The sequence below is a fragment of the Mustelus asterias genome, unplaced genomic scaffold (assembly GCF_964213995.1).
Source record: "Mustelus asterias unplaced genomic scaffold, sMusAst1.hap1.1 HAP1_SCAFFOLD_3612, whole genome shotgun sequence".
NCBI classification, from domain to species: Eukaryota; Metazoa; Chordata; class Chondrichthyes; order Carcharhiniformes; family Triakidae; genus Mustelus; species Mustelus asterias.
In genome coordinates, this window is record NW_027593557.1 from 1 (window position 1) to 24,971 (window position 24,971).

At 52.2% G+C, this 24,971-nt stretch overlaps 1 protein-coding gene across 1 annotated transcript; it reads left to right on the plus strand.

Moving 5' to 3' along the window:
• Positions 1–4,027: 4,027 nt before the first annotated feature.
• Positions 4,028–24,971, plus strand: krtcap2 (keratinocyte associated protein 2). Its single transcript, XM_078208388.1, has 4 exons — positions 4,028–4,177; positions 6,282–6,345; positions 9,744–9,810; positions 24,695–24,971. Exons 1-4 carry the CDS (start codon positions 4,085–4,087, stop codon positions 24,807–24,809), a joined length of 339 nt encoding a protein of 112 aa, XP_078064514.1. The 5' UTR covers positions 4,028–4,084; the 3' UTR covers positions 24,810–24,971.

The window sequence follows — 24,971 nt, forward strand, 5'->3', positions numbered from 1 at the left end:
CCCCTAAACCCCCATTATACCCCTAAATACACCCCTAAACTCCCATTATACCCCCTAAATTAACCCCTAAAACCCCCCATTATACCCCTAAATACACCCCTAAACCCCCATTATACCCCTAAATACACCCCTAAACCCCCATTATACCCCTAAATTAACCCCTAAACCCCCATTATACCCCTAAATACACCCCTAAACCCCCATTATACCCCTAAATACACCCCTAAACCCCCATTATACCCCTAAATTAACCCCTAAACCCCCATTATACCCCTAAATACACCCCAATATACCCCTAAACCCCCAATACACCCCTAAATACCCATAATATCCCCCCAAACCACCCTGAAATCCCTCATTAAACTCCTAAATACACCCAATAAATCCCTAATATACCCCTAACATCCCCTAAACCACCCTTAAACCTCCTAATATACCCCTAAATTCCCAATAAACCTCCTGAATTAAACCATCAGAGTCATAGAGGTTTATAGCATGGAAACAGGCCCTTCGGCCCAACTTGTCCATGCCGCCCTTTTTTTTAAAACCCCTAAGCTAGTCCCAATTGCCCGCATTTGGCCCATATCCCTCTATACCCATCGTACCCATGTAACTGTCCAAATGCTTTTTAAAAGACAAAACTGTACCCGCCTCTACTACTGCCTCTGGCAGCTCGTTCCAGACACTCACCACCCTCTGTGTGAAAACATTGCCCCTCTGGGCCCTTTTTGTATCTCTCCCCTCAAACCTATGGCCTCTAGTTTTAGACTCCCCTACCTCTAGGAAAAGATATTGACTATCTAGCTGATCTGTGCCCCTCATTATTTTATAGACCTCTATAAGATCACCCCTCAGCCTCCTACGCTCCAGAGAAAAAAGTGCCAGTCGATCCAGCCTCTCCTTATAACTCAATCCATCAAGTCCCGGTAGCATCCTAGTAAATCTTTTCTGCACTCTTTCTAGTTTAGTTAATATACCCCAAACCACCCTTAAACCCCTAATATACTCAACAAGCCCCCTAAAATATACTCCCAAACCCCCAATAAATCCATTAAACATCATTAAATACCCTAATATACCCCTAAATATACTCCTAAACCCCCTAATATATCCCCCCAACTACTCTAAATTACCAAATACACCCCAGTTAGCGCTGCTGCCTCACAGCGTCAGGGTCCCGGGTTCTATTCCCGGCTCGGGTCACTGTCTGTGCGGAGTTTGCACGTTCTCCCCGTGTCTGCGTGGGTTTCCTCCGGGTGCTCCGGTTTCCTCCCACACTCCAAAGATGTGCAGATTAGGGTGCATCGGCCATGCTAAATTCTCCCTCAATTGGCGACTCGGGGATTCTCACTGTAACTTCATTGCGGTGTTAATGTAAGCCGAGTTGTGACACTAATAAATAAATTTTGACTTTAACTTCTACTAAAATCACCCTAAATATACCCTTAAACCCCCTAATATTCCCCTAAATAACCAAATAAACCCCCCCCCCCCCGAAATAGCCTAACTATACCACCCCACCCCGGGGAGTGAGAGAATCAGATAAATCCCCAACGAACCCTTAAAACCCCCTAATGTACCCCAAACCCCCCCCCCAAAACACACACATCTCCCAGCCCACGGAGAGTGAGAGGGAAACCCTAAAATATCCTAAATAAACCTCACCCCGGGGACAGAGAGAAGCCAATAAACCCCCCAAATAAAACCCCCCCAATAAACCCCCCAATAAACCCCCCCAATAAACCCCCCCAATAAACCCCCCCAAATAAACCCCCCCCAATAAACCCCCCCCAATAAACCCCCCCAATAAACCCCCCCCCAATAAACCCCCCCCAATAAACCCCCCCCAATAAACCCCCCCCAATAAACCCCCCCCCAATAAACCCCCCACCCCCCCCAATAAACCCCCCCCAATAAACCCCCCCCAATAAACCCCCCCAATAAACCCCCCAAAATAACCCCCCCCAATAAACTCCCCAAAATAACCCCCCCAAATATATCCCCCACTCCAGAGAGAGAGTTTAGTTCACTGCGCTATGTTTTTTGCGCCATGTTTGGTTCATACTGCGTTCTGTTGGGTGTTATTTTTATAATTTATTGAGAGATGTTATTTAAAAGGTGTAATGAATTTTTGTATTTGTAAATTGATTGACAAATAAAAAAAGAGGACAGTTTAGTTTATTTTTTAGTGTCACAAGTCGGCTTACATTAACACTGCAATGAAGTTACTGTGAAAATCCCCTAGTCACCACACTCCTGTTCGGGGACACTGAGGGAGAATTTAGCACGGCCAATCCACCCTAACCTGCACATCTTTGGACACTAAGGGGCAATTTAGCACGGCCAATACATCTAACCTGCACATCTTTCGGACTGTGGGAGGAAACCCACGCAGACATGGGGAGAACGTGCAGACTCCACACAGACAGTGACCCGAGCCAGGAATCGAACCCGGGTCCCTGGCACTGTGAGGCAGCAGCGCTAACCACTGTGCCACCATGCCAGCCCAAGTGAGAGAGAGAAAGACCAGATAAACCCTAAATATTGAAGTGATGCATTTTGGTAGAACTAGCGTAGGGGGGAGCTATACGATAAATGGCAGAACCATAAAGGGTGTAGATACGCAGAGGGACCTGGGTGTGCAAGTCCACAGATCCTTGAAGGTGACGGCACAGGTGGAGAAGTGGTGAAGAAGGCATATGGCATGCTTGCATTTATAGGATGGGGCATAGAGTATAAAAGTTGGGGCCTGATGTTGCGGTTGTATAGAACGTTGGTTCGGCTGCATTTGGAATACTGCGCCCAGTTCTGGTCGCCACACTACCAGAAGGACGTGGAGGCTTCAGAGAGAGTGCAGAGGAGGTTTACCAGGATGTTGCCTGGTATGGAGGGGCTTAGTTAAATTGCCCCTTGGTGTCCAAAGACGTGCAGGTTAGAGGGATTGGCCATGCTAAATTGCCCCTTAGTGTCCAAAGATGTGTGGGTTAGGTGGATTGGCCATGCTAAATTGTCCCTTAGTGTCCAAAGATGTGTGGGTTAGGTGGATTGGCCATGCTAAATTGCCCCTTAGTGTCCAAAGATGTGTGTGTTAGGTGGATTGGCCATGCTAAATTGCCCCTTAGTGTCCAAAGATGTGCAGGTTAGGTGGATTGACCATGCTAAATTGCCCTTAGTGTCCAAAGATGTGCAGGTTAGGTGGATTGGCCATGCTAAATTGCCCCTTAGTGTCCAAAGATGTGTGGGTTCGGTGGATTGGCCGTGCTAAATTGCCCCTTAGCGTCAGGGGGATTAGCAGGGTAAATATGTGAGGTTACGGGGATAGGACCTGAGTGGGACTGTGGTCGGTGTGGATTCGATGGGCCGAATGGCCTCCTCCTGCACTGTAGGGATTCTATGATTCCACAAAATGAGATCAATCCTAAATATACCCCCTCCAAGCCCCCAGATAAACCCCGGGGAAAGAGAGAGAGGGGGTCCCAGATAACCTCACCAAAATAGACCCTCAAATCCTGGGTGAGGGAGAAGTGTGGGGGGAGGGAAAGGAGGTGGGTTGGAGGAGGGTAAGGGGGGGCGGTGCTGAGTGAGGGTGCAGATTGCTGGGGGGATACTTGCTTTGATGAGGGGGGGGCGGATCTTATTGAAACTTACAGGATACTGCGAGGCCCGGATAGAGTGGACGTGGAGAGGATGTTTCCACAAGTGGGAAAAACTAGAACCAGAGGGCACAACCTCAGGCTAAAGGGACGATCCTTTAAAACAGAGATGAGGAGGAATTGCTTCAGTGGTGAATCTGTGGAACTCTTTGCCGCAGAAGGCTGTGGAGGCCGGGTCATTGAGTGTCTTTAAGGCAGAGATAGATAGGTTCTTGATTAATAAGGGGATCAGGGGAAAAGGCAGGAGAATGGGGATGAGGAAAATATCAGCCATGATTGACTGGCGGAGCAGACTCGATGGGCCGAGTGGCCTGATTCTGCTCCTATGTCTGATGCTGCCGCTAACTCCTCTCCCCCTTCTTTTTCCAGCTGTCAGCTCAGCGTCCTCCCTCGCTCTCTCTTCCCTCCTCACCCTCCTCCTCTTTGCGGGGATGCAGATGTACAGTCGCCAGCTGGCCTCCTCGGAGTGGCTGACCATCCTCGGAGGATTCCTGGGGTCCGTCCTCTTCGTCTTCTCGCTGACTGTATCCTTGGCCGTGTCCGGAACGCCGGCCCCGCCCAGTCCGCGGGCCTCGGGAAACCCCCCCCACCGGCTGCGTTCTCCTGCTCCAGGGACCCACTCCTCCCAACTCGTCAGAACCTCTCCCAGAGTTTGTTTATCAGTGTCGCAAATCGGCTGACATTAACACCGCAATGAAGCTACTGTGAAAATCCCCCTAGTCGCCACACTCCTGTTCGGGTTACACTGAGGGAGCACGGCCAATGCACCCTAACCAGCACATCTTTGGACACTAAGGGGCAATTTAGCACGGCCAATCCCCCTAACCAGCACATCTTTGGACACTAAGGGGCAATTTAGCATGGCCAATCCCCCTAACCAGCACATCTTTGGACACTAAGGGGCAATTTAGCATGGCCAATGCACCCTAACCTGCACATCTTTGGACACTCGGGGCAATTTAGCATGGCCAATCCCCCCAACCTGCACATCTTTGGACACTAAGGGGCAATTTAGCATGGCCAATCCCCCCAACCTGCACATCTTTGGACACTAAGGGGCAATTTAGCATGGCCAATCCCCCTAACCTGCACATCTTTGGACACTCGGGGCAATTTAGCATGGCCAATCCACCTAACCCGCACATCTTTGGACACTAAGGGACAATTTAGCATGGCCAATCCACCTAACCTACACATCTTTGGACACTCGGGGCAATTTAGCATGGCCAATCCACCTAACCTACACATCTTTGGACACTAAGGGGCAATTTAGCACGGCCAATCTACCTAACTTGCCCGTGAACAGTGTATTTTCCCCCAATCCCTGCAGTTTCGAGTGTTCCAATCCTCTTGTTAATAATCCCACAGCGAACCCGAGATCAGGTAAAATAAGAGGGTCGGTTGATGTTTGCACGCACACAACACGTGGGAAGGGGCGACATTCTCCCATTTCGCGCTCGTGAAGTAAATGAGGGGGAAAGAAAGGCATACAGGGAAGGGCAGGATCAGAAATTACGAGTCACACTTGCACGTGACTCCAGATGCAGGATCAAACTTTCGATGGCACTATCCTCCTGAGGTCCGCGAGAGGAAACCATCGCAGGATAATCCGTCTTCCCAGACGTCAAGGTTTATGCAGGGATGTATTGGTTTAATAGACACCGGTGCGGGAGTTTCAGGGTTTACTGTTCCAGTACTTCAGTGTAGTTGAGGGCCAGGTAATTTAGCTGCACAGAGCTCATTTAGCTGCACCCCTCACACCCACTCAATGGGAAGATGGGCTCAGTTTCCTCATAGAGATTGTAGCGAGGGGAGCTGCATAAAACGCTGGTTAGTCCACAACTAGAGCATTGTGCACAGTCCTGCTCGCTACACTCTTTCTCACCCTGCCTGTGACCCTCTCTCCCCCTCTCTCCATGTCGCTCTCTCTCTCTCCACCGTCCCCCGCGGGGCCCTCAGCAGCTGAGGGATGTGACGTGTGTTGGGGAAGAATTGACAGATCATAACATAAGCACTAGGAGCAGGAGTGGACCATCTGGCCCCTCGAGCCTGCTCCGCCATTCAATAAGATCATGGCTGATCTTTTCATGGACTCAGCTCCACTTACCCGCCCGCTCCCCTTAATTCCTTTACTGTTCAAAAATCTATCCTTGCCTTAAAAACATTCAACGAGGTAGCCTCAACTGGGCAGGGAATTCCACAGATTCACAACCCTTTGTGTGAAGAAGTTCCTCCTCAGCTCAGTCCTAAATCTGCTTCCCCTTATTTTGAGGCCATGACCCCTAGTTCCAGTTTCACCCGCCAGTGGAAACAACTTCCCTGCTTCTATCTTATCTATTCCCTTCATATTCTTATATGTTTCTATAAGATACCCCCATATTCTTCTGAATCCCAATGAGCATAGTCCCAGTCTACTCAGTCTCTCCTCATGAGCCAACCCTCTCAACTCCGGAATCAACCTCGTGAATCTCCTCTGCACCCCCTCCAGTGCCAGTATATCCTTTCTCAAGTAAGGAGACCAAAACTGTACACAGTACTCCAGGTGTGGCCTCACCCGCACCTTATACAGATCGTGGGGGGGTTTGCGGAACGGATGTAAGTTTGTGCCCTTAACTCCGACCAAACCAGGCCTTTAACAACTTGGAAAGTGTGGTGTTTGGAAAAGGCTTTCAAGCAAAGATATTTCCAGAGAGTAAGACCCTGCTCCTTCTGTTATCCAGTCTTTTACGTTGTGTATTGAGGTGGATATGGTTAACTTAACGAGTATTTACAGGGGGAACCCCGGGGGGGGGGAGTGTGTCAGTATTTACAGGGGGAACCCCGGGGGGGGGGAGTGTGTCAGTATTTACAGGGGGATCCCCGGGGGGAGTGTGTCAGTATTTACAGGGGGTCCCGGGGGGAGTGTGTCAGTATTTACAGGGGGTTCCCAGGGGGGAGTGTGTCAGTATTTACAGGGGGAATCCCCGGGGGGGAGTGTCAGTATTTACAGGGGATCACCGGGGGGAGTGTGTCAGTATTTACAGGGGGAATCACCGGGGGGGGAGTGTGTCAGTATTTACAGGGGGATCCCGGGTGGGGGGAGGTGTCAGTATTTACAGGGGGATCCCGGGGGGGCGGGGGTGTCAGTATTTACAGGGGGATCCCGGGGGGGGTGTGTCAGTATTTACAGGGGGGTCCCCGGGGGGGGAGTGTGTCAGTATTTACAGGGGGGTCCCCGGGGGGGGAGTGTGTCAGTATTTACAGGGGGTTCCGGGGGGGAGGGGAGTGTGTCAGTATTTACAGGGGGTCCCCGGGGGAGTGTGTCAGTATTTTCAGGGGTCCCCGGGGGAGTGTGTCAGTATTTCCAGGGGGTCCCCGGGGGGAGTGTGGTCAGTATTTACAGGGGGGTCCCCGGGGGGAGTGTGTCAGTATTTACAGGGGGGTCCCCGGGGGGGGGAGTGTGTCAGTATTTACAGGGGGTTCCAGGGGGGAGGGGAGTGTGTCAGTATTTACAGGGGGATCCCCGGGGGGAGTGTGTCAGTATTTACAGGGGGTCCCCGGGGGGAGTGTGTCAGTATTTACAGGGGGATCCCCGGGAGGAGTGTGTCAGTATTTACAGGGGGATCCCCGGGGGGAGTGTGTCAGTATTTACAGGGGGATCCCCGGGGGGAGTGTGTCAGTATTTACAGGGGGTCCCCGGGGGAGTGTGTCAGTATTTACAGGGGTCCCCGGGGGAGTGTGTCAGTATTTACAGGGTGTCCCCGGGGGCAGTGTGTCAGTATTTACAGGGGGGTCCCCGGGGGGGAGTGTGTCAGTATTTACAGGGGGACCCCGGGGGGAGTGTGTCAGTATTTACAGGGGGATCCCTGGGGGGGGGAGTGTGTCAGTATTTACAGGGGGATCTCCGGGGGGGAGTGTGTCAGTATTTACAGGGGGGTCCCCGCGGGGAGTGTGTCAGTATTTACAGGGTGTCCCCGGGGGCAGTGTGTCAGTATTTACAGGGGGGTCCCCGGGGGGGAGTGTGTCAGTATTTACAGGGGGACCCCGGGGGGAGTGTGTCAGTATTTACAGGGGGATCCCTGGGGGGGGGAGTGTGTCAGTATTTACAGGGGGATCTCCGGGGGGGAGTGTGTCAGTATTTACAGGGGGGTCCCCGCGGGGAGTGTGTCAGTATTTACAGGGGGACCCCGGGGGGAGTGTGTCAGTATTTACAGGGGGTTCCCAGGGGGGAGTGTGTCAGTATTTACAGGGGATCCCCGGGGGGAGTGTCTCAGTATTTACAGGGGGGATCCCGGGGGGAGTGTGTCAGTATTTACAGGGGGATCCCCAGGGGGGGAGTGTGTCAGTATTTACAGGGGGATCCCCAGGGGGGGGGAGTGTGTCAGTATTTACAGGGGGACCCCGGGGGGGAGTGTGTCAGTATTTACAGGGAATCCCCGGGGGGAGTGTGTCAGTATTTACAGGGGATCCCCGGGGGGAGTGTGTCAGTATTTACAGGGGGGTCCCCGGGGGGAGTGTGTCAGTATTTACAGGGGGGACCCCAGGGGGAGTGTGTCAGTATTTACAGGGGGTTCCCAGGGGGGGGGGGGAGTGTGTCAGTATTTACAGGGGGGGTCCCCGGGGGGAGTGTGTCAGTATTTACAGGGGGGATCCCGGGGGGAGTGTGTCAGTATTTACAGGGGGGTCCCCGGGGGGAGTGTCTCAGTATTTACAGGGGGATCCCCGGGGGGGGAGTGTGTCAGTATTTACAGGGGGGTCCCGGGGGGAGTGTGTCAGTATTTACAGGGGGGATCCCTGGGGGGGGGAGTGTGTCAGTATTTACAGGGTTGTCCCCGGGAGAAGTGTGTCAGTATTTACAGGGGGTCCCCGGGGGGAGTGTGTCAGTATTGACAGGGGGTCCCCGTGGGGAGTGTGTCTGTATTTAAAGGGGGGTCCCCGGGGTGAGTGTGTCAGTATTTACAGGGGGGTCCCCGGGGGGGGAGTGTGTCAGTATTTACAGGGGGATCCCTGGGGGGGGGAGTGTGTCAGTATTTACAGGGTTGTCCCCGGGAGAAGTGTGTCAGTATTTACAGGGGGTCCCCGGGGGGAGTGTGTCAGTATTGACAGGGGGTCCCCGTGGGGAGTGTGTCTGTATTTAAAGGGGGGTCCCCGGGGTGAGTGTGTCAGTATTTACAGGGGGGTCCCCGGGGGGGGAGTGTGTCAGTATTTACAGGGGGATCCCCGGGGTGAGTGTGTCAGTATTTACGGAGGGTCCCGGGGGGAGTGTGTCAGTATTTACAGGGGGGATCCCTGGGGGGGGAGTGTGTCAGTATTTACAGGGGGTCCCCGGGGGGAGTGTGTCAGTATTTACAGGGGGTCCCCGTGGGGAGTGTGTCAGTATTTAAAGGGGGGTCCCCGGGGTGAGTGTGTCAGTATTTACAGGGGGGTCCCCCGGGGGGAGTGTGTCAGTATTTACAGGGGGATCCCCGGGGTGGAGTGTGTCAGTATTTACGGAGGGTCCCGGGGGGAGTGTGTCAGTATTTACAGGGGGGTCCCTGGGGGGTGTGTGTCAGTATTTACAGGGGGGCCCCCGGGGGGGGGGGGGTGTCAGTATTTACAGGGGGTCCCCTGGGGGAGTGTGTCAGTATTTACAGGGGGGTCCCCAGGAGGAGTGTGTTAGTATTTACAGGGGAATCCCGGGGGGAGTGTGTCAGTATTTACAGGGGGGACCCCGGGGGGGGGGTGTCAGTATTTACAGGGGGTCCCCGGGGGAGAGTGTGTCAGTATTTACAGGGGGTACCCCGGGGGGGAGTGTGTCAGTATTTACAGGGGGTCCCCGGGGGGAGTGTGTCAGTATTTACAGGGGGGCCCCCGGAGGGAGTGTGTCAGTATTTACAGGGGGGCCCCCGGGGGGGGGGGGGGGGTGTCAGTATTTACAGGGGGTCCCCGGGGGGGAGTGTGTCAGTATTTACAGGGGGTACCCCGGGGGGGAGTGTGTCAGTATTTACAGGGGGTCCCCGGGGGGAGTGTGTCAGTATTTACAGGGGGTCCCCGGGGGGAGTGTGTCAGTATTTACAGGGGGTCCCCGGGGGGAGTATTTAAGATCTAATCTGTCTTTTCCTTATCCCGCAGTCACGGTGTGTATGCTGTTATCCCTCTTTGCATCAGCTCTTGTCCATCGAGTCTGTGTAACTACATGGTAAGTGTCTCCCCAAATCCCTGGGACCCCCACACTGTGTCTCACCGCTGCCCCACTCCCTCCCCATAGCCCTGTATCAATCCCCAAACTAATCCCACTGCCCCACTCCCTCCCCATAGCCCTGTGTCAATCCCCAAACTAATCCCACTGCCCTGCTCTCTCCCCATAGCCCTGTGTCAATCCCCAAACTAATCCCACTGCCCTGCTCTCTCCCCATAGCCCTGTGTCAATTACCAAACTAATCCCACTGCCCCACTCCCTCCCCATAGCCCTGTGTCAATCCCCAAACTAATCCCACTGCCCCGCTCCCTCCCCATAGCCCTGTGTCAATCCCCAAACTAATCCCACTGCCCCGCTCCCTCCCCATAGCCCTGTATCAATCCCCAAACTAATCCCACTGCCCCACTCCCTCCCCATAGCCCTGTGTCAATCCCCAAACTAATCCCACTGCCCCGCTCTCTCCCCATAGCCCAGTATCAATCCCCAAACTAATCCCACTGCCCCGCTCCCTCCCCATAGCCCTGTACCAATCCCCAAACTAATCCCACTGCCCCACTCTCTCCCCATAGTCCTGTATCAATCCCCAAACTAATCCCACTGCCCCGCTCTCTCCCCATAGCCCTGTATCAATCCCCAAACTAATCCCACTGCCCCGCTCTCTCCCCATAGCCCTGGATCAATCCCCAAACTAATCCCACTGCCCCGCTCTCTCCCCATAGCCCTGTATCAATCCCCAAACTAATCCCACTGCCCCACTCCCTCCCCATAGCCCTGTATCAATCCCCAAACTAATCCCACTGCCCCGCTCTCTCCCCATAACTTGGTATCAATCCCCAAACTAATCCCACTGCCCCACTCTCTCCCCATAGCCCTGTATCAATCCCCAAACTAATCCCACTGCCCCGCTCTCTCCCCATAACTTGGTATCAATCCCCAAACTAATCCCACTGCCCCGCTCTCTCCCCAAAGCCCTGTATCAATCCCCAAACTAATGCCATTGCCCCGCTCTCCCCATAGCTTGGTATCAATCCCCAAACTAATCCCACTCCCCCACTCTCTCCCCATAGTGTTGCTCGGGCTGCAGTGGAGAGTGACAGTTGGGGAAGTGTGGGGAAGTTTTTTTTTTTTTTTTTTCTTGCTGGTAATGGCTTCAGGGATGGCAGTTCAGGCAGTATGCTGCATCTCCTGTGGGATGTATGTGGTGAGGAAATCCAGTAGTGTTTCAGGAGATTTTAGTTGTAAGAAGTGCATTAGATTGCAGCTTCTGGAGGAGCGTGTAAAGGAGCTGGAAGGGGAGGTAGAGGAACTCCGCATAATTCGGGAGGCGGAGGTGGAAGTTGATAGGAGTTATAGAGAAATAGTAACTCCTAGAAATGAGGCTTGGGTCAATGCCAGGAGGAGGGGTAAGAAGCAATCGGGAAGACAATCCCCTGGGGCGGTTCCCCTCCATAATAGGTTTTCGGTGCTGGAGGCTACAGTTGAGGAGGAATCAACTGAGCATAGAGAGCAGATCTCTGGGGGTGAGCCGAGTGAGAAAGCTCAGGTGGTTAGGGGCTGTAAAAGACTGGGCCTTGTGATTGGGGACTCCACAATTAAGGGGACAGATAGGAGGGTCGGAACTAAAGGTAGGGACTCAGGGTTGGTGTGTTGCCTACCAGGGGCTGGGGTCCGGGATGTGTCTGACAGGGTATTCAGGACTCTTAGGGGGGAGGGAGATAAACCACAAGTTATTGTACATGTGGGGACACACGACATAGGGAGGATAGGGGAAGGGGATATTAGGCAGGGATTTATGGAGTTGGGGTGGAAACTAAAGGCCAAGACTGACAGAGTGGTTATCTCTGGACTCTTGCCTGTACCACGGGATAGTTTAGAGAGGAATAGGGAGAGGGAAGGTTTGAATTCATGGCTGAGGGGATGGTGCAGGAGGGAGGGGTTCAGGTACTTAAGCAATTGGGGCTCGTACTGGGGAAGGTGTGACCTCTATGAGAAGGATGGTCTACACCTTAATCAGAAGGGGACCAATATCCTGGGGGGTAAATTTGCTAAGGCCATGCAAGGAGGTTTAAACTGATTCGGGGGGGGGGGAGGGATCCTGAGTAGTGGGGCTGAAAGTGAGGGATGCATGGATGGGGACTGCAATGCACGGCATTGCAGAGGTGGGGTGGAGCAGGGTTTGAAATGTGTATACTTCAATGCCAGGAGTATTCGCAATAAAGTGGGTGAACTTGCAGCGTGGATCAGTACCTGGGACTTCGATGTTGTGGCTATTTCAGAGACATGGATAGAGCAGGGGCAGGAATGGATGCTGCAGGTCCCGGGGTTCAAATGTTTTAGTCGAAGTAGGGAAGGAGGTAGAAGAGGGGGAGGGGTAGCATTATTGGTCAGAGATTGTATCACAGTGTCAGAGAGGAGGTTTGATGAGGACTTATCTGTTGAGGTAGTATGGGCGGAGATTAGAAATAGGAGAGGAGAGGTCACCCTGTTGGGAGTCTTTTATAGACCTCCTAAAAGTTCTAGAGAGGTTGAGGAAAGGATTGCGGAGTCAATCCTGCTTAGGAGTGAAAGTAATAGGGCAATTGTTATGGGGGATTTTAACTTGACTAATATTGACTGGAATTGTTATAGCTCTAGCTCGTTAGAGGGGTCAGTTTTTGTTCAAAGCGTGCAGGAAGGTTTTTTGACTCAGTATGTAGACAGGCCAACTAGAGGTGAGGCTATATTGGATCTGGTGCTGGGAAATGAGCCAGACCAGGTGCTAGACTTGGAAGTTGGTGTGCATTTTGGTGATAGTGACCACAATTCGGTTACGTTCACCTTAGTGATGGAAAGGGATAGGCATGAACCTCGGGCCAGTGGTTTTAGCTGGGGGAAGGGTAATTATGAGGCTATTAGGAGAGAATTAGGAAACATAGGTTGGACTAGGAGATTACAGGGACTGGGAACGTCCGACATGTGGAGTTTTTTCAAGGAGCAGCTACTGCGAGTCTGTGATAGGTATGTCCCTGTCAGGCAAGGAGGAATTGGTAGGGCTAGGGAACCGTGGTGCACCAAAAAAGTTTCTTTGTTGGTTAAAAAGAAAAAGGAGGCTTATGTTCGGATGAGACGTGAGCACTCGGGTAGTGCACTAGAAAGCTTTAGATTGGCTAAGAGGGAGTTGAAGAGCGAGCTTAGAAGGGCTAAAAGGGGACATGAGAAGACTTTGGCGGATAGGGTTAAAGAGAATCCTAAGGCGTTCTATAGGTATGTCAAGAACAGAAGGTTGGTTAGGGCAAGTTTAGGGCCAGTTATAGATGGCAGAGGGAAGTTATGTGTGGAACCGGAGGAGATTGGTGAAGCATTGAACCAATATTTCTCTTCGGTGTTCACGCAAGGGGACATGAATATAGCTGAGGAGGACACTGGGTTGCAAGGGAGTAGAATAGACAGTATTACAGTTGATAAGGAGGATGTGCAGGATATTCTGGAGGGTCTGAAAATAGATAAATCCCCTGGTCCGGATGGGATTTATCCAAGGATTCTCTGGGAGGCAAGAGAAGTGATTGCAGAGCCTCTGGCTCTGATCTTCAGGTCGTCGTTGGCCTCTGGTATAGTACCAGAAGATTGGAGGTTAGCGAATGTTGTCCCATTGTTTAAGAAGGGGAACAGAGACTTCCCCGGGAATTATAGACCGGTGAGTCTCACTTCTGTTGTCGGCAAGATGTTGGAAAAAATTATAAGGGATAGGATTTATAGTTATTTGGAGAGTAATGAATTGATAGGTGATAGTCAGCATGGTTTTGTGGCAGGTAGGTCGTGCCTTACTAACCTTATTGAGTTTTTTGAGAAAGTGACCAAGGAGGTGGATGGGGCAAGGCAGTGGACGTGGTATATATGGATTTTAGTAAGGCGTTTGATAAGGTTCACCATGGTAGGCTTCTGCAGAAAATGCAGATGTATGGGATTGGGGGTGATCTAGGAAATTGGATCAGGAATTGGCTAGCGGATAGGAAACAGAGGGTGGTGGTTGATAGTAAATATTCATCATGGAGTGCGGTTACAAGTGGTGTACCTCAGGGATCTGTTTTGGGGCCACTGCTGTTTGTAATATTTATTAATGATCTGGATGAGGGTATAGTTGGGTGGATTAGCAAATTTGCTGATGACACCAAAGTCGGTGGTGTGGTAGACAGTGAGGAAGGGTGTCGTAGTTTGCAGGAAGACTTAGACAGGTTGCAAAGTTGGGCCGAGAGGTGGCGGATGGAGTTTAATGCGGAGAAGTGTGAGGTAATTCACTTTGGTAGGAATAACAGATGTGTTGAGTATAGGGCTAACGGGAGGACTTTGAATAGTGTGGAGGAGCAGAGGGATCTAGGTGTATGTGTGCATAGATCCCTGAAAGTTGGGAATCAAGTAGATAAGGTTGTTAAGAAGGCATATGGTGTCTTGGCGTTTATTGGTAGGGGGATTGAATTTAGGAGTCGTAGCGTTATGTTGCAACTGTACACAACTCTGGTGCGGCCGCACTTGGAGTACTGTGTGCAGTTCTGGTCCCCACATTACAGGAAGGATGTGGAGGCTTTGGAGAGGGTGCAGAGGAGGTTTACCAGGATGTTGCCTGGTATGGAGGGGAGATCCTATGAGGAGAGGCTGAGGGATTTGGGATTGTTTTTGCTGGAAAGGCGGCGGCTAAGAGGGGATCTTATTGAAACATATAAGATGATTAGAGGTTTAGATAGGGTGGATAGTGATAGCCTTTTTCCTCTGATGGAGAAATCCAGCACGAGGGGGCATGGCTTTAAATTGAGGGGGGGTAGTTATAGAACCGATGTCAGGGGTAGGTTCTTTACCCAGAGGGTGGTGAGGGATTGGAATGCCCTGCCAGCATCAGTAGTAAATGCGCCTAGTTTGGGGGCGTTTAAGAGATCCGTAGATAGGTTCATGGACGAAAAGAAATTGGTTTAGGTTGGAGGGTCACAGTTTTTTTTTTTTTAACTGGTCGGTGCAACATCGTGGGCCGAAGGGCCTGTTCTGCGCTGTAATGTTCTATGTTCTATGTTCTATGTTCTATAGCCCTGTATCAATCCCCAAACTAATCCCACTGCCCCGCCCTCTCCCCATAGCCCTGTATCAATTACCAAACTAATCCCACTGCCCCGCTCTCTCCCCATAGCCCTGTGTCAATCCCCAAACTAATCCCACTGCCCCGCCCTCTCCCCTTAGCCCTGTATCAATCCCCAAACTAATACCACTGCCCCGCTCTCTCCCCATAGCCCTGTATCCATCCCCAAACTAATCCCACTGCCCCGCTCTCTCCCCATAGCCCTGTGTCAATCCCCAAACTAATCCCACTGCCTTGCTCTCTCCCCATAGCCCTGTATCAATTCCCAAACTAATCCCACTGCCCCGCTCCCTCCCCATAGCCCTGTATTAATCCCCAAACTAATCCCACTGCCCCGCTCTCTCCCCATAGCCCTGTATCCATCCCCAAACTAATCCCACTGCCCCGCTCTCTCCCCATAGCCCTGTATCAATCCCCAAACTACTACCACTGCCCCACTCTCTCCCCATAGCCCTGTATCAATCTCCAAACTAATCCCACTGCCCCGCTCTCTCCCCATAGCCCTGTATCAATCCCCAAACTAATCCCACTGCCTCGCTCTCTCCCCATAGCCCTGTATCAATCCCCAAACTAATCCCACTGCCCCGCTCTCTCCCCATAGCCCTGTATTAATCTCCAAACTAATCCCACTGCCCCGCTCTCTCCCCATAGCCCTGTATCAATCCCCAAACTAATCCCACTGCCCCGCTCTCTCCCCATAGCCCTGTATCAATCCCCAAACTAATCCCACTGCCTCGCTCTCTCCCCATAGCCCTGTATCAATCCCCAAACTAATCCCACTGCCCCACTCTCTCCCATAGCCCTGTATCAATTCCCAAACTAATCCCACTGCCCCGCTCTCTCCCCATAGCCCTGTATTAATCTCCAAACTAATCCCACTGCCGCGCTCTCTCCCCATAGCCCTGTATCAATCCCCAAACTAATCCCACTGCCCCGCTCTCTCCCCATAGCCCTGTATCAATCCCCAAACTAATCCCACTGCCCCGCTCTCTCCCCATAGCCCTGTATCAAACCCCAAACTCACCCCACTGTCCCGCTCTCTCCCCATAGCCCTGTATCAATCCCCAAACTAATCCCACTGCCCCGCTCTCTCCCCATAGCCCTGTATCAATCCCCAAACTAATCCCACTGCCCCGCTCTCTCCCCATAGCCCTGTATCCATCCCCAAACTAATCCCACTGCCCCGCTCTCTCCCCATAGCCCTGTGTCAATCCCCAAACTAATCCCACTGCCTTGCTCTCTCCCCATAGCCCTGTATCAATTCCCAAACTAATCCCACTGCCCCGCTCCCTCCCCATAGCCCTGTATTAATCCCCAAACTAATCCCACTGCCCCGCTCTCTCCCCATAGCCCTGTATCCATCCCCAAACTAATCCCACTGCCCTGCTCTCTCCCCATAGCCCTGTGTCAATTACCAAACTAATCCCACTGCCCCACTCCCTCCCCATAGCCCTGTGTCAATCCCCAAACTAATCCCACTGCCCCGCTCCCTCCCCATAGCCCTGTGTCAATCCCCAAACTAATCCCACTGCCCCGCTCCCTCCCCATAGCCCTGTACCAATCCCCAAACTAATCCCACTGCCCCACTCTCTCCCCATAGTCCTGTATCAATCCCCAAACTAATCCCACTGCCCCGCTCTCTCCCCATAGCCCTGTATCAATCCCCAAACTAATCCCACTGCCCCGCTCTCTCCCCATAGCCCTGGATCAATCCCCAAACTAATCCCACTGCCCCGCTCTCTCCCCATAGCCCTGTATCAATCCCCAAACTAATCCCACTGCCCCACTCCCTCCCCATAGCCCTGTATCAATCCCCAAACTAATCCCACTGCCCCGCTCTCTCCCCATAACTTGGTATCAATCCCCAAACTAATCCCACTGCCCCACTCTCTCCCCATAGCCCTGTATCAATCCCCAAACTAATCCCACTGCCCCGCTCTCTCCCCATAACTTGGTATCAATCCCCAAACTAATCCCACTGCCCCGCTCTCTCCCCAAAGCCCTGTATCAATCCCCAAACTAATGCCATTGCCCCGCTCTCCCCATAGCTTGGTATCAATCCCCAAACTAATCCCACTCCCCCACTCTCTCCCCATAGTGTTGCTCGGGCTGCAGTGGAGAGTGACAGTTGGGGAAGTGTGGGGAAGTTTTTTTTTTTTTTCTTGCTGGTAATGGCTTCAGGGATGGCAGTTCAGGCAGTATGCTGCATCTCCTGTGGGATGTATGTGGTGAGGAAATCCAGTAGTGTTTCAGGAGATTTTAGTTGTAAGAAGTGCATTAGATTGCAGCTTCTGGAGGAGCGTGTAAAGGAGCTGGAAGGGGAGGTAGAGGAACTCCGCATAATTCGGGAGGCGGAGGTGGAAGTTGATAGGAGTTATAGAGAAATAGTAACTCCTAGAAATGAGGCTTGGGTCAATGCCAGGAGGAGGGGTAAGAAGCAATCGGGAAGACAATCCCCTGGGGCGGTTCCCCTCCATAATAGGTTTTCGGTGCTGGAGGCTACAGTTGAGGAGGAATCAACTGAGCATAGAGAGCAGATCTCTGGGGGTGAGCCGAGTGAGAAAGCTCAGGTGGTTAGGGGCTGTAAAAGACTGGGCCTTGTGATTGGGGACTCCACAATTAAGGGGACAGATAGGAGGGTCGGAACTAAAGGTAGGGACTCAGGGTTGGTGTGTTGCCTACCAGGGGCTGGGGTCCGGGATGTGTCTGACAGGGTATTCAGGACTCTTAGGGGGGAGGGAGATAAACCACAAGTTATTGTACATGTGGGGACACACGACATAGGGAGGATAGGGGAAGGGGATATTAGGCAGGGATTTATGGAGTTGGGGTGGAAACTAAAGGCCAAGACTGACAGAGTGGTTATCTCTGGACTCTTGCCTGTACCACGGGATAGTTTAGAGAGGAATAGGGAGAGGGAAGGTTTGAATTCATGGCTGAGGGGATGGTGCAGGAGGGAGGGGTTCAGGTACTTAAGCAATTGGGGCTCGTACTGGGGAAGGTGTGACCTCTATGAGAAGGATGGTCTACACCTTAATCAGAAGGGGACCAATATCCTGGGGGGTAAATTTGCTAAGGCCATGCAAGGAGGTTTAAACTGATTCGGGGGGGGGGGAGGGATCCTGAGTAGTGGGGCTGAAAGTGAGGGATGCATGGATGGGGACTGCAATGCACGGCATTGCAGAGGTGGGGTGGAGCAGGGTTTGAAATGTGTATACTTCAATGCCAGGAGTATTCGCAATAAAGTGGGTGAACTTGCAGCGTGGATCAGTACCTGGGACTTCGATGTTGTGGCTATTTCAGAGACATGGATAGAGCAGGGGCAGGAATGGATGCTGCAGGTCCCGGGGTTCAAATGTTTTAGTCGAAGTAGGGAAGGAGGTAGAAGAGGGGGAGGGGTAGCATTATTGGTCAGAGATTGTATCACAGTGTCAGAGAGGAGGTTTGATGAGGACTTATCTGTTGAGGTAGTATGGGCGGAGATTAGAAATAGGAGAGGAGAGGTCACCCTGTTGGGAGTCTTTTATAGACCTCCTAAAAGTTCTAGAGAGGTTGAGGAAAGGATTGCGGAGTCAATCCTGCTTAGGAGTGAAAGTAATAGGGCAATTGTTATGGGGGATTTTAACTTGACTAATATTGACTGGAATTGTTATAGCTCTAGCTCGTTAGAGGGGTCAGTTTTTGTTCAAAGCGTGCAGGAAGGTTTTTTGACTCAGTATGTAGACAGGCCAACTAGAGGTGAGGCTATATTGGATCTGGTGCTGGGAAATGAGCCAGACCAGGTGCTAGACTTGGAAGTTGGTGTGCATTTTGGTGATAGTGACCACAATTCGGTTACGTTCACCTTAGTGATGGAAAGGGATAGGCATGAACCTCGGGCCAGTGGTTTTAGCTGGGGGAAGGGTAATTATGAGGCTATTAGGAGAGAATTAGGAAACATAGGTTGGACTAGGAGATTACAGGGACTGGGAACGTCCGACATGTGGAGTTTTTTCAAGGAGCAGCTACTGCGAGTCTGTGATAGGTATGTCCCTGTCAGGCAAGGAGGAATTGGTAGGGCTAGGGAACCGTGGTGCACCAAAAAAGTTTCTTTGTTGGTTAAAAAGAAAAAGGAGGCTTATGTTCGGATGAGACGTGAGCACTCGGGTAGTGCACTAGAAAGCTTTAGATTGGCTAAGAGGGAGTTGAAGAGCGAGCTTAGAAGGGCTAAAAGGGGACATGAGAAGACTTTGGCGGATAGGGTTAAAGAGAATCCTAAGGCGTTCTATAGGTATGTCAAGAACAGAAGGTTGGTTAGGGCAAGTTTAGGGCCAGTTATAGATGGCAGAGGGAAGTTATGTGTGGAACCGGAGGAGATTGGTGAAGCATTGAACCAATATTTCTCTTCGGTGTTCACGCAAGGGGACATGAATATAGCTGAGGAGGACACTGGGTTGCAAGGGAGTAGAATAGACAGTATTACAGTTGATAAGGAGGATGTGCAGGATATTCTGGAGGGTCTGAAAATAGATAAATCCCCTGGTCCGGATGGGATTTATCCAAGGATTCTCTGGGAGGCAAGAGAAGTGATTGCAGAGCCTCTGGCTCTGATCTTCAGGTCGTCGTTGGCCTCTGGTATAGTACCAGAAGATTGGAGGTTAGCGAATGTTGTCCCATTGTTTAAGAAGGGGAACAGAGACTTCCCCGGGAATTATAGACCGGTGAGTCTCACTTCTGTTGTCGGCAAGATGTTGGAAAAAATTATAAGGGATAGGATTTATAGTTATTTGGAGAGTAATGAATTGATAGGTGATAGTCAGCATGGTTTTGTGGCAGGTAGGTCGTGCCTTACTAACCTTATTGAGTTTTTTGAGAAAGTGACCAAGGAGGTGGATGGGGGCAAGGCAGTGGACGTGGTATATATGGATTTTAGTAAGGCGTTTGATAAGGTTCACCATGGTAGGCTTCTGCAGAAAATGCAGATGTATGGGATTGGGGGTGATCTAGGAAATTGGATCAGGAATTGGCTAGCGGATAGGAAACAGAGGGTGGTGGTTGATAGTAAATATTCATCATGGAGTGCGGTTACAAGTGGTGTACCTCAGGGATCTGTTTTGGGGCCACTGCTGTTTGTAATATTTATTAATGATCTGGATGAGGGTATAGTTGGGTGGATTAGCAAATTTGCTGATGACACCAAAGTCGGTGGTGTGGTAGACAGTGAGGAAGGGTGTCGTAGTTTGCAGGAAGACTTAGACAGGTTGCAAAGTTGGGCCGAGAGGTGGCGGATGGAGTTTAATGCGGAGAAGTGTGAGGTAATTCACTTTGGTAGGAATAACAGATGTGTTGAGTATAGGGCTAACGGGAGGACTTTGAATAGTGTGGAGGAGCAGAGGGATCTAGGTGTATGTGTGCATAGATCCCTGAAAGTTGGGAATCAAGTAGATAAGGTTGTTAAGAAGGCATATGGTGTCTTGGCGTTTATTGGTAGGGGGATTGAATTTAGGAGTCGTAGCGTTATGTTGCAACTGTACACAACTCTGGTGCGGCCGCACTTGGAGTACTGTGTGCAGTTCTGGTCCCCACATTACAGGAAGGATGTGGAGGCTTTGGAGAGGGTGCAGAGGAGGTTTACCAGGATGTTGCCTGGTATGGAGGGGAGATCCTATGAGGAGAGGCTGAGGGATTTGGGATTGTTTTTGCTGGAAAGGCGGCGGCTAAGAGGGGATCTTATTGAAACATATAAGATGATTAGAGGTTTAGATAGGGTGGATAGTGATAGCCTTTTTCCTCTGATGGAGAAATCCAGCACGAGGGGGCATGGCTTTAAATTGAGGGGGGGTAGTTATAGAACCGATGTCAGGGGTAGGTTCTTTACCCAGAGGGTGGTGAGGGATTGGAATGCCCTGCCAGCATCAGTAGTAAATGCGCCTAGTTTGGGGGCGTTTAAGAGATCCGTAGATAGGTTCATGGACGAAAAGAAATTGGTTTAGGTTGGAGGGTCACAGTTTTTTTTTTTTTAACTGGTCGGTGCAACATCGTGGGCCGAAGGGCCTGTTCTGCGCTGTAATGTTCTATGTTCTATGTTCTATGTTCTATAGCCCTGTATCAATCCCCAAACTAATCCCACTGCCCCGCCCTCTCCCCATAGCCCTGTATCAATTACCAAACTAATCCCACTGCCCCGCTCTCTCCCCATAGCCCTGTGTCAATCCCCAAACTAATCCCACTGCCCCGCCCTCTCCCCTTAGCCCTGTATCAATCCCCAAACTAATACCACTGCCCCGCTCTCTCCCCATAGCCCTGTATCCATCCCCAAACTAATCCCACTGCCCCGCTCTCTCCCCATAGCCCTGTGTCAATCCCCAAACTAATCCCACTGCCTTGCTCTCTCCCCATAGCCCTGTATCAATTCCCAAACTAATCCCACTGCCCCGCTCCCTCCCCATAGCCCTGTATTAATCCCCAAACTAATCCCACTGCCCCGCTCTCTCCCCATAGCCCTGTATCCATCCCCAAACTAATCCCACTGCCCCGCTCTCTCCCCATAGCCCTGTATCAATCCCCAAACTACTACCACTGCCCCACTCTCTCCCCATAGCCCTGTATCAATCCCCAAACTAATCCCACTGCCCCGCTCTCTCCCCATAGCCCTGTATCAATCCCCAAACTAATCCCACTGCCCCGTTCTCCCCCCATAGCCCTGTATTAATCTCCAAACTAATCCCACTGCCCCGCTCTCTCCCCATAGCCCTGTATCAATCCCCAAACTAATCCCACTGCCTCGCTCTCTCCCCATAGCCCTGTATCAATCCCCAAACTAATCCCACTGCCCCGCTCTCTCCCCATAGCCCTGTATTAATCTCCAAACTAATCCCACTGCCCCGCTCTCTCCCCATAGCCCTGTATCAATCCCCAAACTAATCCCACTGCCCCGCTCTCTCCCCATAGCCCTGTATCAATCCCCAAACTAATCCCACTGCCTCGCTCTCTCCCCATAGCCCTGTATCAATCCCCAAACTAATCCCACTGCCCCACTCTCTCCCATAGCCCTGTATCAATTCCCAAACTAATCCCACTGCCCCGCTCTCTCCCCATAGCCCTGTATTAATCTCCAAACTAATCCCACTGCCGCGCTCTCTCCCCATAGCCCTGTATCAATCCCCAAACTAATCCCACTGCCCCGCTCTCTCCCCATAGCCCTGTATCAATCCCCAAACTAATCCCACTGCCCCGCTCTCTCCCCATAGCCCTGTATCAAACCCCAAACTCACCCCACTGTCCCGCTCTCTCCCCATAGCCCTGTATCAATCCCCAAACTAATCCCACTGCCCCGCTCTCTCCCCATAGCCCTGTATCAATCCCCAAACTAATCCCACTGCCCCGCTCTCTCCCCATAGCCCTGTATCCATCCCCAAACTAATCCCACTGCCCCGCTCTCTCCCCATAGCCCTGTGTCAATCCCCAAACTAATCCCACTGCCTTGCTCTCTCCCCATAGCCCTGTATCAATTCCCAAACTAATCCCACTGCCCCGCTCCCTCCCCATAGCCCTGTATTAATCCCCAAACTAATCCCACTGCCCCGCTCTCTCCCCATAGCCCTGTATCCATCCCCAAACTAATCCCACTGCCCCGCTCTCTCCCCATAGCCCTGTATCAATCCCCAAACTACTACCACTGCCCCGCTCTCTCCCCATAGCCCTGTATCAATCCCCAAACTAATCCCACTGCCCCGCTCTCTCCCCATAGCCCTGTATCAATCCCCAAACTAATCCCACTGCCCCGTTCTCCCCCCATAGCCCTGTATTAATCTCCAAACTAATCCCACTGCCCCGCTCTCTCCCCATAGCCCTGTATCAATCCCCAAACTAATCCCACTGCCTCGCTCTCTCCCCATAGCCCTGTATCAATCCCCAAACTAATCCCACTGCCCCGCTCTCTCCCCATAGCCCTGTATTAATCTCCAAACTAATCCCACTGCCCCGCTCTCTCCCCATAGCCCTGTATCAATCCCCAAACTAATCCCACTGCCCCGCTCTCTCCCCATAGCCCTGTATCAATCCCCAAACTAATCCCACTGCCTCGCTCTCTCCCCATAGCCCTGTATCAATCCCCAAACTAATCCCACTGCCCCACTCTCTCCCATAGCCCTGTATCAATTCCCAAACTAATCCCACTGCCCCGCTCTCTCCCCATAGCCCTGTATTAATCTCCAAACTAATCCCACTGCCCCGCTCTCTCCCCATAGCCCTGTATCAATCCCCAAACTAATCCCACTGCCCCGCTCTCTCCCCATAGCCCTGTATCAATCCCCAAACTAATCCCACTGCCCCGCTCTCTCCCCATAGCCCTGTATCGAACCCCAAACTCACCCCACTGTCCCGCTCTCTCCCCATAGCCCTGTATCAATCCCCAAACTAATCCCACTGCCCCACTCTCTCCCATAGCCCTGTATCAATCCCCAAACTAATCCCACTGTCCCACCCTCTCCTCATAGCCCTGTATCAATCCCCAAACTAATCCCACTGCCCCGCTCTCTCCCCATAGCCCTGTATTAATCTCCAAACTAATCCCACTGCCCCGCTCTCTCCCCATAGCCCTGTATCAATCCCCAAACTAATCCCACTGCCCCGCTCTCTCCCCATAGCCCTGTATCAATCCCCAAACTAATCCCACTGCCCCGCTCTCTCCCCATAGCCCTGTATCAAACCCCAAACTAATCCCACTGCCCCGCTCTCTCCCCACAGCCCTGTCAATCCCCAAACTAATCGCACTGTCCCACCCTCTCCCCATAGCCCTGTATCAATCCCCAAACTAATCCCACTGCCTTGGGGCGGTAGAGTGCGGATTGTTTGGTCATTTCAATTTGTCACCTGCAGGAGGTCTTCGTGGGAGCTTCTATCAACAGAACTCTCCCTCTCTGTCTCTGCATTTCCCTCTCGCTCTCCCCCTCCCCCCCTCGCTCCCCCCTCGCTCCCCCCCTCGCTCCCCCCCTCGCTCCCCCCCTCGCTCCCCCCTCGCTCCCCCCTCGCTCCCCCCTCGCTCCCCCCTCGCTCCCCCCTCGCTCCCCCCTCGCTCCCCCCTCGCTCCCCCCTCGCTCCCTCTGCCTCTCTCTCGCCACCACTCTCTCACCGCCCCCCCCTCCCCGCCGATCCCCCTCCCCGCCGATCCCCCCCCCCTCCCCCCCCACACCCCCCGCCGACCCCCCCCCCCCCTCTCCCCCCGCCGCCTCTGAAGCTGTTCTTTGCCAGGGTGTAGAGAAAGAACAACTTCATGCGAGGTAGGTCCGTTCAAAAGTCTGACAGCAGCAGGGAAGAAGCTGTTCTTGAGTCGGTCGGTGCGTGACCTCAGACTTTTGTATCTTTTTCCCGACGGAAGAAGGTGGAAGAGAGAATGTCCGGGGTGCGTGGGGTCCTTGATTATGCCGGCTGCTTTTCCCGAGGCAGCGGGAAGTGTAGACGGAGTCAATGGATGGGAGGCTGGTTTGCGTGATGGATTGGGCTACATTCACGACCCTTTGTAGTTCCTTGTGGTCTTGGGCAGAGCAGGAGCCCATACCAAGCTGTGATACATCCAGAAAGAATGCTTTGTTGGTGTATCTGTAAGCGTATACCGTTCATAGAGAAGGAAAGGAGAGAGTGCAGAATGTAGTGTTACAGTCATAGCTCGGGTGTAGAGAAAGATCAACTTAATGCGAGGTCGGTCCATTCAAAAGTCTGGCAGCAGCAGGGAAGAAGCTGTTCTTGAGTCGGTCGGTACGTGACCTCAGACTCACTGTCCCTTCTCTCTCTCTCTCTCTGCAGTTTTATTTTCTCGATGATCGGTCTGTATTACATCAACAAGCTGTCAGCTGCCATGTACCAGGCCAACCCTCCACCCACACTCCTCACCAAGACCCCCAAGAAGAAGAAGAATTGATGCTGCTGTACCCCCCCTCACGGGGGCCGGAGTGTGAGGGTGTCTCTCGTTCCCAGGGTGTCTGGGGTTCTGTTTGTGAGGGTCTGTGGGGAGATTCGCCCTCCCTCTGTACTCGACGGGTTGCTGTTCCTGTAATAAAGATTGCATTCACTTGTGACAAGA